Source organism: Puma concolor, chromosome A2 (genome assembly GCF_028749965.1).
Source record: "Puma concolor isolate L17-30 chromosome A2, mPumCon1.1.hap2, whole genome shotgun sequence".
Taxonomy (NCBI): domain Eukaryota; kingdom Metazoa; phylum Chordata; class Mammalia; order Carnivora; family Felidae; genus Puma; species Puma concolor.
Window position 1 is genome coordinate 49,834,622 of NC_141668.1, and position 19,584 is coordinate 49,854,205.

The window sequence follows — 19,584 nt, forward strand, 5'->3', positions numbered from 1 at the left end:
TAGCTGGTGATTTTACAACCTGTATGTGACAGTATAATGTTCTCAGTCTGCTCCCATTTCTGCCTTGGCCCCTAAAAATCTCTGATATCACAACCTCTCTCACCATGAAATCATCTGCACTCACAACAAGAACAGCGAAAGGGAAAGACTCAAATCCATCATCATATCGGGACTCTGGAAATGTACCACATGAATCAAATAAGGATGGGAGGGCCAAGGTGGGAGGGTCTAGAAGTTTTTGGCTCAGAATCCACCACCACCACCCCATTCATGTACCAACTGGTACTGTCTCTTTAAACTGAGGTTTTATGTTTACTGTCTATCCATAAGAGCACTCATGCTAATAAAACATCATGACTGTCACTTTTACTACTCTGCCTTATGGCATGGCGCAGATCATTTACAATCATCTTGAGTAGTAAGTTGTACCTGGCCTGAATAAAATGGACTTTATGACAAAGCCAGGAAATTATTTCAGATCTGACAACGCTTTGGACACTTACCTTCAAAAAGCCTATCTGTGGCATCTCACTAATGTCTCTAACTATAGTATTTGCAATTAACGAAGGAGGAGGTGGTTTTCCAAAATACAAGTTAACCAGATATTCTGAAATTAGTAATAAACATATATACCCTACTTTCTCTTTCTATGTCAAGCTCCACTTCATCTGAAATGAAATTTTGTGTAATTGGATATTGCAACAACAGAAAAAAAAGTGGCCCCCAGGGGCACCCGAGCACCTCAGTCGGTTGAGCATCCAACTCTTGATTTCGGCTCAGGTCACGATCCCAGGGTGGTAGGATGGAGCCCTGCATCTGGCTCTGTGCTGACCATGGAGCCTGCTTAAGATTCTCTCTCTCTCCCTCTGTCCCTCTCCTTAGCTCGTGATCTCGCTCTCTATCTCTCTCTCTCTCTTTCTTCCCCTCTCCAAATAAATAAATAAATAAATAAATAAATAAATAAATAAATAAAATCTGTTTACAGGCAATATATGTGTTCACACAGCCTTAGTTCCTTTTTTTCGGACCTTCGGATGGGGCTCCTCGTAGGGCCATTCCAGCAGTATACCTGAAAGATACTACCTGGTCCTTACCACTAAGCAGCAGTATCTGCACATCATTTCTACTCCTTAACACACACCTCCCCCTGTCCTAACACTAAGAAGCCTATTTGAGGGCTTCCACTTGGGAAAAATCAGAGGAGAACCAATAAATTTAAATATTGGGAATTGCAACATCTCCAGCCCTGCTACTTGCATATATATATATATATATATATATATATATATATATGCTCATCATTTAACGATAAAGTCACACCAATTCATAACGGGAATGACAGACGACTGACAGAACAGAAGAAACGATAAAAACAAAAGAACAGACGATCCCTCCTAACGCTTCTGGGCTTTTATAATTCTTGCAGATCTACGCTTCTGCATCTCTGCTTCTAGACGTAAGGGAAGATGAAACGAGTTCTGAAGAGCCAACTAGTTCGATCCAAACGAAGAGGCTGAGAGGTGGCGGGTGGTGGCGGAGGCAAGGAAAGACACTGCCTTTGGACTCGAGATTCTTCTAAATCACAGCACATCCACACTACTAAAGAGCCACTGGCGGGTTTGTGAGACGTGTGGATGGCCCTGGCGCCAGGACTGTCTGGTTGTTGATACAAACCGCTGAAGCCCGACAATGCAGCGGCCATGCCAGTCTGTGGGCTAGGACTGCAGAACGAAGGACCCTTGTCTTTGCCCCCAGCGGTAAGCCTGGGAGAGCTTCTCCATCTCCCTATGCCCCTTCTTCTCTATCAGTAAAATATGACTTGTAATAATAACCTGTCTGACAAAACTCTTGGAGGATTTACTAATAATAGGGATAATAAAATACTCGTAAAATTTAAGTGCCATAGAAATGCGAAATTATATGAGCCAGGCCTGCCAGGGCAGTCCGTTTCTCTTCTGATATCATTTAAAGCATGTTTATGGGCATATTATCTCTTTCATGATGCCAAGAAGACAGTGGCTTCGGTGAAATATTTCTAGCCTAAAAGGGTAACAGGAAACACTTCGATTACCCTGCCAGGGTTTGTGAAACACTTTCGCTGACATTCTTTCACTGGATCTTCACAATAAGCCTGTGAAATAGACTGGGCAGATAAAATCATTCCCATTCTATGTGGAAAGAAACTGAGGCCCAAAAGGGTTCACTGATGTGGCTCAGGGTTATCTGGCCGGTGGAGTCAGAGCCCATGCTAGAGTTCAAGTTTGCCCACTCCTGGCCCTGCACTCTGTTTTAACTTACCGCCACCACCTATCAAAAATAGGAAGGAATAGCAATTACTTGATGGATTGCTATTATTATTTCTGCTCACATTTGCTAAACACTGGCTACGTTCCTCTGCATTATCATCTCATTTAATCTTCCACTTAGGAGGCAGGCTCTGTTTCTTTAAAAAAGTTTTCACTGACCACCACAATGCAAAGAGAGAGACAGAGAGAGGGAGAGAGAGAGAAAGAGAGGAAGTTCCTTCTGCTAAAGTCACACGGCATTTTCCAAACACTCATCTGAAACATAGTCCTCGCGGCTAAATTTTCACACGTCCACGACATTGTGACATCCTCAGGAACGGAAACCGTATCAACCTTTGCACTTGCCATGGCGCTCAGGACAGCTTAGTGTGCATCACAAATGCTCAGTGAAGATGTTTTGCTTGACTGATTACAGGCATGTGATTTTTAAAATACTTAGATGGAGCCAACTTTCATAGTAATAAACATTTTACGTTCCTGAAAATGAGAAGTCCCAGCTCTCCAGTTATTTGAGTGAACACCACATTAGCTGATTACATTTTTGCTTACCATTATTTTAAGTCTCTGCTGTACCTTAGAAATATATGTCTTCAAGGCACGGCATTTGCCATTGGAAACTATCCTAAGTTGAACAAGTATCTCCCGTGCGGCTGATGCTGTTCACCCAAAGCCTTTTTGCTTGATGGCTCCTTACCTGATAACATACTGTCTGTTTTTATTGAGGGAAACTTCAAAGTCATTTCATGCTTGTGCCTATGAATCATCAGATGGTCCTCTGTTGGGAAGCGCTGTCAGACAAATAGAAAAAAAAGGGGGGGGGTGGGAAGAGGGGAGAGGAGCCATTTAGTTTTATAACATATATTTGCCATCACAGAGAAAGAGATGTATTCAGCATTGCATATGTGACAGGCAAAACAAAAAATTAGTTCTGAAAAAGTGTGAAAGCATGCTAAGTTAAATGACAAATTATTTTTTGCAAGCAAATGGGCAGAGATGTTCCTTTGAATTGCACCCAAATATATGCATCATTATTGCCATTATAGTTTACCGGGGGCTTAACTAGGTTGCAGTAAAATCTGGCTTAAGAGTAATAAGAAATAGAGACCTTTGCCTGCCATCATCTCTGGCTCCCCGTTCCTTCTCTGGGAATTCCTTTTAAAAACCTCTACTTCCTAGATAGTCTTCGAATATAGTCAACTGTCATGACTCATCAGTAAATTAGATATTTCCTTAGGAACTAGAGGTTTGCATCTGAAGGAAGACCCTAACTTTGTGTTTAAAGAATCAATGAGAAAGAAGAAATGGACAATATTGAAAGTATTCAAGTAATATATACAATAGAAATATGCTATACCTTCAAAGAATTCGAGTGTTTGAATGAATGTTCAATGTTTATGTTCCCAAAGAAGCCAAGTAAAATTCTCTCATTTCTACCTCTACGTGGGAGAATAACATGTCCAAAGTAGAAAAAAAAAATGAATTTAGACCTAAGTAGCCCCAGAGTTTCGCAAAACTATTTGGAACTTTTGTCTAAAATTAAGTCTAAGGCATAATAAGTATGCTACACATTATCTATAGATTAACCAAAAGTAGGAGAAATGCATGAAGTAGGAAAAGAATTTTGATTCATGTCAGACATTGGGAAGGAATTCCACATCATGCTCAACTATTTGATACATACACCTACAAATGTGCACATGCCATTTGTTTGGAACGTTTCTGTTGATGACGACCTTGCACACTCATTATATGATCTTTTATAAGTATATATATATGACTTATAGTAACATGGCAAATCATTTTTAGGATTCTATACTCTGTACAGTATCGTAAACCAACACTTTATTATTAATTTTCAAAGAATGATGTTATGGTTATCAAAAATGCAGCTCTCAAATGTTTTCAGCTGTCTGGCTTCTAGTCATATAGTGGGACTGGATTTCCTGGCCCTCTTGTGGTTGGGTGGGGCCATGTGACTCGTTCTGCCCATGGAGTCATGAATGGAAATGACACATTACTCATATGTCAGCAACTAATTCGTGGTGCAAGACCATCTCCCCTTTAGTCTGGCAACTTACAATATAAGAAATAGTGGCTCCTCAATCTTCCTAAATCTCTGCAGGAATATGAAGAGCATTTTTGAATTCTAAAAGATTATGAAGAATGTCCTGCCAAGCTCCGACAGAAATGGATGCTTGCGCAATTGAAATTAGCGATTGTTGGTTTAAGCCATTGAAGCTTCGGGATAATTTGTTATTGGAGCAGATCCTAGCCTCCCCTGACTCAGACTGGTATGTTTTTGATAACTGAACTTAACAAAGTGTCTGCTTTACCAAAGTCAAATGAAAATACAACCAAAGGCAATAAACTCTGCTGAACATTTCCGAATCTTTGACAATTTAGAAAATCTCTTGGAGCTTCCCAGTCCCTTGGGATAGTCATTTTAAGTTTCGATCACTATTGCATACCGTGGTAGGCATCTTCTTTGCAACGTGTATAGATTTGGGTTCATATGAATGAGGGAATTCACTGCACTAAATCCTTTGGAATAAAAGTAGTTTGGGGAATACAAATCATTTCTTTATTTGTTATTTGTATCATATATATTGGCGCATTTAGAATCAGCAAAGCATGGTAATTATGTCAGATTTCTAACTACATAGAAGTTTGATTTGTAACAACAGGGGTTTTTGATGAAGTTTCATCTATTTTCTTGGTCCTTTATAACACCTTACAATATGGTACACTACCATGTGTGGTTTATAGACAGGGTAAACTTCTTAGTCTTTCTGCTAAAATCCTTACTTTAATTTTTACTGTGATATATATAATCAACAAACAACATGGCAATAGCCTTTACTTCGTATTTGTAAGCCATTTTTTGGCTCCATAAAATAACAGCCCATAATAGAATATTAACCACAATACTTATTAAGTGACAATAATCTCCATAGTATGCCATGTTAACTATAAACCCCTCCCCAAAGAGACAATACAGGGCATCGTGGGTTTTTTTTTTTTTTTTTTAATTTACCAGGAATATAGCACAAATTGTAAATAACCAAAATGTAGAGTCTACAACAGGTACACAGCTGAGAGAAGCCACTGGAACTCAAAACATGTTCATGCTGAGGGCAAAGGGGCAGTGAAATTAACAATGGAATCTGTGAGATCAGAAAGAGCAAAAGAAGCTTGTTTCTCTTGACTTCTGGGACAAAGCTAATGTATACGGAGCCGTAACACAAAAAACCTCCCAGGTATTGTAGACCATTCCTAATGCAGCAAAGTTTCTTTCCGTTGAGGGGAAAAGGGGGAAACATCACCCCCAATGCAGCACAAGCACTGGTAACTCATATTTACTCTCCCCTTTCCAATCCCTGGCCATCCTTTCTTCTCTATGCAGGTTCCCAGGCTCTGGACGGTCATTACCGTAAATGCCATGATCACAACAATTGACTTGACCGTGATTGGCTAACACTCCGCCGGGAGACCCTTGGAACCACTAGGGAACTATGACATTTCCTCAATTCTAACACGTCTTCAGCTGAAAGCTGCGCATATTTTTTTTTTTTTTAAACAGCCTATCAAGAGAAAGAAACACATTAAATAAAAACATCAAGTTTCAGATGCATCTTTACGTTTAACTTTGGCAAGGGGTTGAGGGGGAAGGCTTGGAGTTTCACCGGGCAACCTAGAAACTATGGAAATCCTCAAGCCTCATTTTGTCCAACCGGTCCACTCAGCCTTCTCAGGGGAGAAGGCTGCTCCTTCACTGAGTTCAAGGTCACTGGAAATTCACCTCTTCAACCTTCACTACCAGCGTCCTAGACTAAACCCCGCCTGGCTAGCCTCTCGCTTAAAAAGAACCTCTCTCAGGCTGCTTCCTTCTCAGGCTACCATTATATCACTCTGTTTCCCGTCATGCCCTGGTGCTCTTGAAAGAGTCCTCTATGCTGGCCACCTCCACTGCCTCACCACCCACTCACTCGTTAATCCCTTCCAACCTGGTCCCCGCCCGGACTCCTCTTTCATAGGTCACCCGCCAGAACCCAACAGCCAAACCCAACAGCCTCTGCTCAGCCTCTCACTGCCCCGGCTCTAGCAGCGTCTGACACCGGTGACCACACGTCTGTGGCATTATTTATTTATACCCTGCCTGATTCCAAAAAGGAGAAAAGACGGCTCATAGCAACACATAAAACGGGCTGGGAGAGCATCAGCGAGAATCAGGGGACACCCGAAAGGGAAGAGGTCCAAAAAGAAACAAAGCTAAAGCCAAAAACGCAAACCATCGGGCAGTCATTCTCAACCGGGGGCCATGGTGGCTCCCAAGGGGACCTCGCCCCCAAGGGAGAGGTCAGGGAGGCTGCCGAACATCCTGTCACGCACAGGACAGCCCTCACAACGAAGAATCATTCAGCCCCAAGTGCTAATAGTGCCAAGCTTGGGAAATCCTGCCACACGGTCCGTAATTACAACAGCAGTAGTAGCAACAACGGTGAACATTAATAGAGCACCTATTATGTGCAGGCCCTATACTAAATACTCTACATGCAGTATCTCATCTAATCCTCACAACGATTCTGCCTGATGGGAGCCATTGGAGGCAAAGAGGTTTGATGTTTAATCTCCCCTCTTGAGGTTTAGATAAGTGGAAAAACTGTGGGTTCTAGAAGAGTTATAGGGGGTTTATTTTACTCAAAGAGGAAAACAAAACAAAACAGAATTCGGCTCTGATGGTGAGCTATTCCACCAGTAATCCAAAGGCCCCATATCAAGTGACTATTGTAAAAGCAGCGTCCTCCCTCCCCTTTCTGAAATAACAGTCCTGAACATCTGGTGGGCAGGATGCGTCTGGCTTACTTCCAGGGGGAAAGTTAAGGATGGAAGAGGCCAATGCTGATGTATTTCACGGGGCTTTGAGGGAAGTAGTTCAAACTATTCAAAGTAGAAAATAATAATGATGAGGAAGATGATGGGGGGTGGGGATGGTGACGGGGGCTTTGACGACATCTTGGTGAAGAAAGCAAACCCACAGCAGGCATGATTGGCAAGTGAGAGCTGCTTTCCTGTCAGAAGGCAGGTAGTCTCTGGCAAAACAGACCAAAGGATTCTCACACTCACCTGCGAACAGCCTGGGGCACTGCAGACAAACGGCCTCTCCTGCTCCAAATTCATCTTGGATTCCTCATAAATCTGAAGGGTCACGGGGAGAGGGAGGAAGGAAAACAGAAAGCCATGAATATCTCCTGCTTCTACCTAAGAAACATGAGAAAGGCGATTGCTCGGAGCCCCTTGCAATGCCAATCCCCAAATTAGACAAGATAAACGTTAACGTGAGCACAGGTCCCGCTGAAGTTCATCAGGCTTCCTGCAGTCTGCCTTCCTATTGTTCGCTTGAGTGCGTATTTATTGTACTTTGAAGAAAAATGCCATGGGGCTGTGCAGCAGAGATTCTGCCTCTGGAAAACCACCTGGACTATGTTATTGCCTGGTAAGACCGCACCTGCGCAAGAAGATTCCAAAGTAAAGTTCACACCTGCCCTTTGGAGTTGGCGGGAGAGGAGGAAGCGAATGGGGGTGTCACCAGTGTGGTGACCAACCCTGAGCAGCAGTCACATAATTCACCCATGATCACCCCACCAAGCTTCAGGACAGCCACAGGATGCAAAATAGCCCTGCAGCCAGCTCAGCAAATGACCCCAGTGGGGAGCCATGATCTTAAATTCCCTTTCATCTCAGGCATTCACGGATGCCTCAACAAAAAGTACCCGAGTTATGCAGGGAGAAACAGAAATAAGAAAAGACGGAAAACGTCACCTGGGATATTTTGTTAATTTGGTTGCACAGGCTGATTTGAAATCAATATTACATTAAGGCCATCGCCCATCTGATCTGCAGCTGTTATCTGGCGTAAGGTAGCTTTGTGGGGAGAAATCTTACGTTACGGTCTCAGGCATAGGTTAAATTCGAGTGTGGGTCTTTTCTTATGTAGGGGTGAGGTTCTGAGGTAAGCTTATGAGGCAAAACTTGAGCATAATCAAAATCACCTTGACAAATCCTCCCCCAACCCGATAAAAGTACATACACGTGGTTTTGTGGTTACCGATCTATACAGCAACATAAAAATTTTTTAGACATCGTGAAGTACTATGCAAATTTAAGTTTCACAATTTAAACCGTCTTCTAAGTCACACTTTTCTTTCTTGCCTATTTTAGAGTTGAGTTTAAATAAGCTACGTGTGCTGCTGGCGGGACGTGGCTCTCTCAGGGACTCATGGACTAAAGCCTATTGCTTTATCTCTGAAGCACAGGAAGGAACTTGCTTCCTTAAAATGGTACCTGCAGGTGATACCAAAGGAGTCCCAAGTCACCTTCACCCTTGAAAGAGGGAACTCTGCTTCTACTCAAGAAATAGTTACCCTTTGTCCAAGGAAGCTTTATTATCTTGCAAAAAAACCCAACGCTAATCTGTCTGTCACTATACCCTTGCCCCAAACACTAACAGACTTCATATCTATTCTTTGGGAAACAGGTGCACGCTTTCACTTTTCTGAAATACCAAGCGAAAAGACTTGCCTTAGGCAACACTCCTGGTCAGATACTAAAAAACAAAACAAATTTACAAATGCAAATTCTTCTTCACACTGCTTCCTCTTCATACAATTTTCACTCAGTAAATACCCTTTCCGATCTGTGTCTGGATTGACTGCCCACTGGTCATTTACCAACGCAGCAACTTAGCATCATTTTATAGCTTTCCTGGGTCAGATGTATTGCTTAAATGATTTTACTCTATTATATGTGGAATGAGAAGTAAAAAAACAAGTATCTTTAGGAGCTTTCCACTTGTCCCCGTCTGAGGAAAGTCATGAGCAATTAAAATGACTTCTCAAATCACTTATCACAGAGCATCCCTTCTGTCCCCTGTGAATGCTGATTTACTTCTAAGCCTCAAAATAAAGGGTGAGAAAGTAGTTTTGATCCAAGATAGAAAAAAACAACAGAGTAATTGAGTTATCCATTAATTAAATATGCTTTGTCTTTCTAGTAAATTTTTAAATGCCTTCCTGGAACTTTTCTGTCTCTGTGACCATGATCTGCCTAACTGGGGCTGGGTCATTTAATTGCTTCAGGCCTCAATTCCCCCTCTTTACAATAAGGCTATGAACATAATCTTCGGCTCCTTCATTCCTGTATCACACTGATCAGTGAGGAGGCCTGTAAGACATGCCCAAATTATGGAGAAAGGTCTCTGTATTTATTTTTTTTTTCAACGTTTTTTTTATTTATTTTTGGGACAGAGAGAGACAGAGCATGAACGGGGGAGAGGCAGAGAGAGAGGGAGACACAAAATCGGAAACAGGCTCCAGGCTCCGAGCCATCAGCCCAGAGCCTGACGCGGGGCTCGAACTCACGGACCGCGAGATCGTGACCTGGCTGAAGTCGGATGCCCAACTGACTGCGCCACCCAGGCGCCCCGAAAGGTCTCTGTATTTAAGGGTGTGTGTGTGGTGTGTGTGTGTGTGTGTGTGTGTGTGTGTGTGTGTGTGTGTGTGTGTGTTTGGAGGTGGCTGGTGGGGGAGGTTCTGTGGACAAGTGTTACTTAATCCTCACCATAACAGTAACTATTCTCTACTTATAAAGGAGAATCTGCTATAAGGTGAGTCTTCCTTGGATGCCACCTAAGACTTTTAGTCGCTAAGGTAACAAAAGAATGCCAATACAACAAAAGAAAACCAATACTAAGATTATCTGACAGTAAAAAGGGAAAGCTCCATATAAACGCATTTACGGCATACGTCCAGAAGTAGTAATTAGTGATGATAATTAGATTAACGTCCAACTAATAGCAGTGGTCAAGATTGGAAGTGCCACTACTGAAGGTTGAAAGAGATTCATTAAAAAGCCAAAGTTGGGGCGCCTGGGTGGCGCAGTCGGTTAAGCGTCCGACTTCAGCCAGGTCACGATCTTGCGGTCCGTGAGTTCGAGCCCCGCGTCGGGCTCTGGGCTGATGGCTCAGAGCCTGGAGCCTGCTTCCCATTCTGTGTCTCCCTCTCTCTCTGCCCCTTCCCCGTTCATGCTCTGTCTCTCTCTGTCCCAAAAATAAATAAAAAAACGTTGAAAAAAAATTAAATCCATTAAAAAGCCAAAGTGAGGAGAGAGGTGGGCCAAGCCCTGCCAGGTACGTATGAGAAGAAAGTATTTTTCTACCATAATCACAACTCTACCCCACACGCTGGTTCACCAAAATGCCGACTTTCTCCGTAAGTTCAAGCCTACAATGGGAATAATCTAGCAATTCTGGTTGGTATCAGCATGAGCTATTTTATCTTAATTGTTGGCTACAATGTGCCATGACCAATGGGTAACGTGCATAGGAGCTGCAGCAGATGCCACGGACTTAGACTATGGTGTGGATGCTTGAAGGCGGAATAGGCCCCAGCTGTAGAGATTTACTCTGTCTTATTGAGCCATCATGGTATGGATGTTACGTTTACAGCCATATGATTAATCAGAGAAATACAGGTTGCCTTCAAATAGTTTAGATGTCAGTCAGCAGTATATTCAACTGAGTTGCTACTGTCATTTTATCATTCTATGTTTTAAACATGAATGAAGCTGTACTAATTTATCATATGCTACGGATCCCACAGCCCAAATGTTTTGGCAACACGGTGCCGGAATGAAAGTCCTAGGGTAAAATGGCAGTTGCTAAAATAAAATAGGCTTAAGTGATTAATAAAGTCTACGGTGAGTGGGTGTGTATACAGAAGTGTGTGAACCTCAACTGCTTTATTTTGACGCACTGCAGTTCCCACATTCAACCCTCGGCAAACAGCACGCCCTTGCTCATTGCTTGCTGTGTGGGTGTTTGTGATGGTTTTACTAAATGGTACCGCTCTGCCACACGGGCTTCATTACTTTTATCAACTAGTACGATCTGGTCTGATGTATTAGTGAAGAACCAGGTCTCTTTTTATGGTCTATTATTATGGTTCTCTTCCAGCAAAGAGTGTGATCGCTATTCTCTCCAACGGACTCCTACGAAAGCCCCGCAAATCTTTTTCTTCTTATCATCCACTGAGTGGGGCAAATCACTCAGACATGATTTTAGCCAGCTTGCTCTGCATTAGGGCCTCCGAAGTCATGCCTCAACCTCTTATTTCCCATTCTGCTGTTTTACCAGCTGGGACATTTTAATGAACCCAGTTTTGTTTGGCAGTCGCCATACCCCAGGCTCCACTGTGTAGAGTTGACATGGTAGGCGTTCAATAAATATTTGTGGAATGGATAATGAATCCTGAATCATCATCATAAACCACCCCAAACAGCTTGCCTTTTCTCTACTCCTAAGGCAGTGGTTCTCAAACTTTTGGGCCCAGAACCAAATTTTCAGCAAGGCGAGAGGTTGTGCAGACCCCTTGTTCCACTCGTTCTCAGTTATGGCCAGGGAAGACAGTTCACCAGACTTCATGAAAAAAGATGTCAAAGTTGCTTTTGGTGAAAACACTGAGATGAGGCTAGTTTCCATTAAATTTCACATGTAAGCGTCTTAATTCACTCTAAGTTCGGTCTGTTAATATTGCCATAGACAGTGACGCCACTGAAGACCAGTCTCTTAGCCATGTGCTGGCTACTTATGATCCCTACAGAGCACCCGTTGAGAAACACTGAGTGACCCCATAAATTTGGTTAGATACAGTCATAATTGTGGCAGACACTATCTAATCATTTAGGAGTTTCTAAACAGCTCTATTTTTTGTTCCTCTTCTCCAAAGTTCAGATTCAATGTTCACTTAGAACAAATGCCTTATGAGTCTAATTTCCCTTCAAATTTTTGGAAAACAACACAAAACCCTAATAACAAACCCTAATAGTACATAAAGTGAGTAGAAGTTTTTCCCAGTTGACAAGGAGATGACAGGCTTGATTTACAATTCAAACCCTCAACTGCCACTGGATTCCTCAGCCTTGAAATGAGCAAGAATCTCTTTCATTGTTCAGTGTTTGACCCCACAAATTCCTCCTGGTCTAAAATGGGAAATCTTCCACAATGGCTGATGCAATCCATTCAAATGCTTTGCCAGGCATTTAGAGATATACTTGGAATTACCATTTCATGAAAGGCAAATATTGCAAAAAAACAAATGTTACCAAAAACTTGGACAGTCTACACAAATTTCTATAAATATGTATTTTAAGCAAGGGCAACAACCGAGCTCAAAGGGAAAAAACCTACATCAACGAAGTTTGCTATAATCAGCCAAGAGTGATGCTTCCCTGTCTGAATCATAGGAAGCTGATACTGATCCTTAGTTAACACCAAACTCCAATCTCAGGTCTCTAATCTTAGAATGGAACAAATTTCTTCCAGTAACAGCAGACAGATTCATACAGTGACACAGGATTTGAAATATCAAGACACTAACAACGTTGTTTTCATCTGAAAATCTGTATGCACTTTTATCAACGCCGAAAGTTATGGGAGCTTCAAAAATGCAAACTGAAGTTGTACATACAAATGAGCACTAATGACAATATTGATATGTCCCCATCAGCTCTGACATTGTTAATCTGACCATGAATGGATTATAGATCTGAAGGGGGGGCCGGAATTTTAATATGAAGTTAATAACATCTGTCGACATTTATTGGCCTACTGCGAGTGTGGAAAGAGCCTTCTGGACAGGACTCATGTGAAAGAGACCTCGCTACCTTGCTGAGCTTACAAGATTGCCAAAAAGGTTCTAGAAGGGAAAATAGGTCCTTCCTACAGTGCTGAGGACAGCTAACAAACAGGAGCATCTTGAGTTAGTCAAGCTGTGTGAGAGCAGATCAGTCTTTGTTTCTGGAAACAAAAGTTGCTCATTAACTACATTAGTTAAGTGCATAGCCAATATGTACTTCATGCTTCTGAAAAAAACAAGTATTTCTCTCAACATATTGGTCAGAAAGGCAAAGAGCCACATATAATAATAACCCAACAGAAATTCAAGGAGGCAGGATGGTTTTCCCAACACACGGCTAGCTCCTGGAAGAGAATTTTATATCCAGTGTGGGGCTAAGACTTTCTTTCTTTGTGAAGGATATTGTACCTTTCACTATCTCCTTTGCTCATCTATAAAACATGACCATTTAGGAAAACATTGTAAAATCAGACCAATCAAAGAGATACCATATGAAAAAACAATTTGTGGAAGCTAATTATTTCCAATATACCTCTAGTTTTCTAACCTTAATATCATACTGTCAAATAGAAAAATAAACACCCTTGAATTTAAGTCCAAGAAAATCAGTTATTTTGTGAGTGTGTCCTTGTATCCCTTTCTGCCTTTCTGTGTAGGTCTCTCTTTTCTTCCTGTATCTCGCTGTCTAAAACTCTTTCTCTTTGTGTGCCTATTTCTCTGTGTCTCTGGCTTGTCTTATATGTCTTTCTCCATCTCTCTTTGTGTGTCTGTCTCTCTGTCTCATACACACACGTGCACGCACACACACACACACACACACACACACACACGCACATGACCACGTGTGCATACACACATTTTATCAGCTGTAGTCTTCCTAGCCTTACTGGGAAAAAATATCTAGTAGGCTTGTTTCCTGTCTCAGTGTTATTCTTGAAGTGGGCTGCAGCTAGAATCTGAATTTCATTGGGCTATTATTATTTGCAGCTGTGTGACCTTTTTAACCCCCGCTTTTAAAGTGACATTTCAGCCCTCAAGCTTGACACGCCTTGAATGCCGCAAAGTTTTCGAACCAGAGATTTACACAGGGAACAAGACCAACAGTGGGACCGTACCTCCTAAGTGAAAATTTCACCAGGACGTGGCGAGAAGGGGGTGTGCTGCTGGGCAGTGAACGGCCAGTACTCTTTCCCCCGGAAGTCCTAAACTTTACACGTACCGCTACAGTTACTTCTTACTCTTCGGCTCAAACCGGAAAATCTTTGTCCTTAAAACATGTTTGCCATCCACCGGTATCCCCAAAGTTCAGAGTCTTACAACCTGAATCACAGACTTAAGGAGGACTGTTTCACACACTGCGTCAGGCTACGCTAAGGGACTGGCCAAAGTCTCCTTGGAACCAGGGCCCCCGTTCCCAGGAGGAAGGATTTCCAAACAGTTTTTGTCTCTGGAAACTCACCCAGGCTTTACTCCCCATCGGAGGCCCGAACAGGAGGGTGCTGGGGGCTCACGTCCACTCATGTACGCCTGCAGAGCTTTGCGGTTTTATTTATGTGGCGTTTATACTGTGTATGAAAAAACATTCCAGTGGGACTGGGTTTTCATATGTTAGATTCCTCTTTTTTTTTTTTTTTTTAAGTTTTCCATATGTTTCTTTGGATACGAGGCCTCTTTTCAAAGTTGCTGGCTAATTTCTACTTATGTTTTGCACAGTCCTGCCTTACAGCTTTCCTATCGACGGGTTCAATAGTTCAGAACGTATTTGCTAAAAGCATCAGTGTTGGGCACTCGAGGTGCAGCGCTGAAAAAGTCACCACAGCGTGTGTGTCTGTGCCTGAGAGTGTGTATTCAGGTCCTCCTCTTCTTGCTCCCATGGAGCATGATATTTTTGTTTCTTTTTTTGCAGGGCACACTCTATCTCTAAAAAAAAAAAGTGTATTTGGCATGCATGTGGTTAACAAAGAGCTAGGACAGAGATTCTCAGGAAGTATTAAATGGAACCAAATCAGCTGACTTATTTCTAACTGAGGACAACCTCAGAAGACATGCTGAAGGCAGCAAACTCTGCCTTTTTACCTGCTCCCAGTAAGAACACACTGAAGAGAAAAGCAATGAAAGGAGAAAAGAAAAGAAAGGAAAAGAAAAGAAAAGAAAAGAAAAGAAAAGAAAAGAAAAGAAAAGAAAAGAAAAGAAAAGAAAAGAAAAGAAAAGAAAAGAAAAGAAAAGAAAAGTTAAATTGGAATAAGAAGGGATCCGGGGTTTCGTTGACATGGTCATCTTTACCTTTCCAGAAAGTCTTCCACTGCAATTTAAAAAAAAATTTTTTCATTGATTTATTTTTGAGAGACAGAGAGAGACAGAGCACAAGTGGGGGAGAGGCAGAGAGAGAAGGAGACACAGAATCTGAAGCAGGCTCCAGGCTCTGAGCTGTCAGCACAGAGCCCGACGCGGGGCTCGAACCCACAAAACGTGAGATCATGATCTGAGCTGAAGTCGGATGCCCAACCAAATGGGCCACCCAGGCGCCCCCTCTTCCACTGCAATTTAAAACAACTGCCCCCTAAAATCCTGAAAGGAAAAACTCTAACGGCAAAGAGATTGACTGCAAAACTGGGTATATATTTTTCTACAAGTCAAAAGCAGCCTGTTTAGAAAATCAGGAAAAAGTCAGCAGTACAGTTCTTTCTTCTCCCTTTTTGCTCTACTACAGTAAAAGCTGCCTTTTTTTAGAATTACAACACATCCCAAATAATTCTGCTCTGCCTCTGGATAATTTTTGAGATGTTTGTGTATATTGGCTTTTAAAACTGTGTTTATAAACAATGCATATTTTTAAATGGTCTGGAAAATCACAACATTCTAGTTGGTTTTCTTTTCACACATTCAAATAATTTTTATCGGGGAGAGTCGTTTTCTTTGTATCTCCATTCTATATAAATATCCTTGTATCCCCAAGCAACACAATACGTTCAGTCCACCTAAGGGCTGCAATAATACTTTACATGTGAGTTTTCTTCTTGTGCGTGAATCTGAACTACAAAATTTAAGAGTGTATATAAACACAGTGGTGATCATGCCAGACCTCACTACTTTCTGCAAGGCCTGGTAAGAGATTATTTCATTTTAAGATTACTATTACTGACTTACTATTCAAAGACATTTGCAAATGATCATATGGAACTAGGTACTTTTCCCCTGAACTCCAACAGAAAGCTGGGCATTTCCCAGTTCCATGTAAAGTAGCCGGCAGTTTTGTGTTCAGAGCCTGTTACACCTCACGGCGTCAGTTGGACACAAGGTAAAAATACACTCAAAGACTTGATTCAGATTCCTGACACACTATGCTTCAAATGTCAAGCATGTGAACATTGGACGGTCCTAGCGGGTCACTTAAAGGCCATGTGAAGGCAAAACCCTTATGTCATCTGAAGATGCTGCCGTCATTCTAGTAGGGTTCGCTCTCTGAATACTAGCAAAAGGCACGTCTTCCTCTGCCTTCCTAGGGAAGGCATACTTTCTTTGCCTGGTCCGGAAAGGGGATGCGGAAATACGTGAAGCCAATTGTTAGGTGCCTCTGTTCCTGGGATCCCCGTTGGCAGTTAACAGGTGGAGGGCAGGGCTGTGAAACATTCTGCAAATTGCAGAACGACAGGCACAGTGTGGTACCGAAGTCTCCTGATCCAACACCCCACAGTGCAGCTTTTGCAAGGGTGATAATAGCAGGAGCACCACTGCCCCCTGGCCCGTGCCTCCTGGTTCCCAGACAAAAAGCAGATAAGAGGACAGTAAGAGTGAGACCGTAAAACAAAGCCCGCACACAATAGAGGAAATGAAAATAAGGGACTGAAGGCATATCCACCTCTCTCTACTTTTCAAAGAGCTCTGAAAAACTTAACCCAGTTAAGCTTAGGATGAGGCTAAATTCAACGCCAATGAAAACTTTATGAATATTCAAGAAAGCGTGTGAAATTATCACTCCCTCTCCTAGTGGAGCAGGGGTGGGGACAGTTGCCAAAATTTTAACTAAGCATAAGCCTACCCTTTCAGGTTCAATCCACAGAGGAGACAGATGAGTAAGCTTGTATAAGCTACCTAGATTTTTTTTTTTTTAAATAAATTACCTGGTTTGGCTACCTACAGTCCCCACTCTCCAGTTAACTTACCACACCGTTTTAAGCAGTGTTGACTCAACAGAAGCAAAATAAAGCGTTGGCCCACGGTGGAAATATGGCTCTTTCTCAGATGCCTTTTCACTCCTGATAATTGCCTGTTGGTTTTATATTAATGCTGAGGATAGTCCCATCAAAAAGAGCGTGTTTTTTTTTTTTTTTTCTTTTTAAAATTTAAGTAGAGAACACCACAAGCTTCTAAATTCTGTTTTCATGTGCCGGTACCATCAGCCATCAGCTCACAGAACACTTACTAGGGAATACTGGCCTCCTCAAAAAAAGTTTTCAATAAGAAAATGTGTTAATAGGCCAAATACACACACACACACACACACACACACACACACACACACACACTTTTTCTCTCTTGGCCTGTTTTCTTACTAAGAAGTTGGGGTGTGTGTGCTTATACGTACATATTCATACACACATTACAGAGATGATTTCATCCCCATAAACTAGTTCAAACACTCAGAACTGATGCCTAGTTCCTAATGTAACCCAGAGGAGAATACTGAGCTCACAAGGGGGCAGAGTAAGAAAACTCAAGTCCGCCTCTCAGCACAAGGTCACCACAGTTAAGGACCATTAAACTTGTATTTTAAAAGTACAGAAATAAGCTGTATTTTTGAGGATCACTAAATTGTTTCCATGGGCTAGAAAAGTCCTTAATGCCTTTCTCAACTTCCTATTAAACAAAAGAGTCACTCACTAAAGCCTACAAATCCACTAAAACACCCTGGAAAAAAGGACACGGAAAGAAAAGGCCTTTTCCTTGAACCACCACCCACGAGAGGTTACGCTGTACCAGACTCCCAATTCATCAAAAGGTCCGAGCCATTCACAAACAAACGCAGGGGCCAGCTCCTTCTATCCCCCAGGGCTAGGCCCCCAGACAACAGCACCATTTTTCGGTCAACACTCCACATCAGCACAGAAAGGGAGAGAGGATTTCTTAATGCCCCTGCTCTCCAAAATATAGGACCCCTCCCTAAGCATGAATGTGGTTTCTTTGCTCAGGGGGTATAGGTCAGGGCCTAGGAAATACCCTGAACCTGACTTTTCCAAGAGAAAAAGGGGGAAAGGGTACAGGCGGTACCCAGAGGGGATCTGGAGGCATGCCTATCAGACATTTCCATTGAAAGGCTGGGTAAAGGGGAGGGGGAGGGGCAAGTCCCCAAATCCACAGGGTAAACTGCAGTGGCTCCAGGAGGGAATTCAGGGATCTTCACAGAGCATTGTTCACAGGCTGCTTCAGGGAAAGTGGTCTGTGGACAGTGATTGATTACCTGTCTCGGAGAATTTGTTCAGAAGTGATTCAAGCTTGGCACGCACTGGGGGTAGGATCAGAATGCCGAGGACACTGGTCTCATTCATTCGTTCTTTCCTCACACAGTCGCTGAGCACCTACTATTCCCTAAGCCCCAAGCTAGGAACAAAATAACCTCTGCCTGCTGAGCCCTGACTGTCCAATAGGGAGGTGAGGCCCACACAGATGTCTGTAGTGGAAGGTAAAATTTTAAAGGCCAGAAAGTAGTTTGAGCAAAGTGCTGTGAGAGTTCTGAGGCTGTGAGAAAGCAAGGCTATTTCAATCACTACATCGAACACCATATACTCTCCTTTCACAGCCAAATATTTCTCATAATAGAATGCCAATGTAAAGTGCATGTGCATTCACACACACACACACACACACACACACACACACACACACACCTTGGAGAAATCTCTTAACTGTACTAGAAAGAAGGTTTTTTAAACTTAGGCTTTCTTTTGCTTTTACCCTTGATAAATAAGATTGCATTCTTTGTGGTAAACCTAACAATGTGGTCAGGGGACCAGCTTTTACATTAGAAAGTTGCTAATTATGGGGCGCCTGGGTGGTTCAGTCGGTTAAGCGTCCGACTTCGGCTCAGGTCATCATCTCACAGCTCATGGGTTTGAGCCCCACGTCGGGCTCTATGCCAACAGCTCAGAGCCTGGAGCCTGCTTCGGATTCTGTGTCTCCCTCTCTTTCTGCCCCTCCCCTGCTCACACTCTGTCTCTGTCTCTGTCTCTCTCTCTCTCTCAAAAATAAATAAACATTAAAAAAAAATTTTTTTAAGTTGCTAATTAAATTTCAGTTCTGTTGCTCACCAGCTGTGTGATCTTGGGCAAGTTATTTAACAGTACAAGACCAGGGCTCTAACCCCTAAGCTATGGAGCCAACGAAGTTATTTAACATCATTCTGAATATCTAATATCTGAACATTATCTCCTCACTATAAAAAGAGACTATAGACAATATCAGCATTATCTGCCTCACAGAGATACTGGGAGGATCAAATGGATGATTTTTGGGAAAGCACTTAATAAACTGAAAAATGCCGTGCAGTGTTGGTCACTGTCTTTATTATGCAGTCACCTTACAGTAAGCAA

General features: G+C 42.4%; 1 protein-coding gene across 4 annotated transcripts in view; it reads right to left on the bottom strand.

Annotated features, from left to right (window-relative positions):
- Positions 1-19,584, bottom strand: part of CREB5 (cAMP responsive element binding protein 5) — a 404,427-nt gene that overhangs the window by 323,078 nt on the left and 61,765 nt on the right. For all 4 annotated transcript variants that reach the window (XM_086693658.1, XM_086693664.1, XM_086693650.1 and 1 more), the window contains exons 2-3: positions 7,431-7,502; positions 3,001-3,094 (exon numbers count right to left, since the gene is read on the bottom strand). In XM_086693658.1, the coding sequence (XP_086549784.1) occupies positions 3,001-3,094; positions 7,431-7,484 (148 nt within the window). In that variant the 5' untranslated portion in view covers positions 7,485-7,502. The remainder of the gene's footprint in view (positions 1-3,000; positions 3,095-7,430; positions 7,503-19,584) is intronic.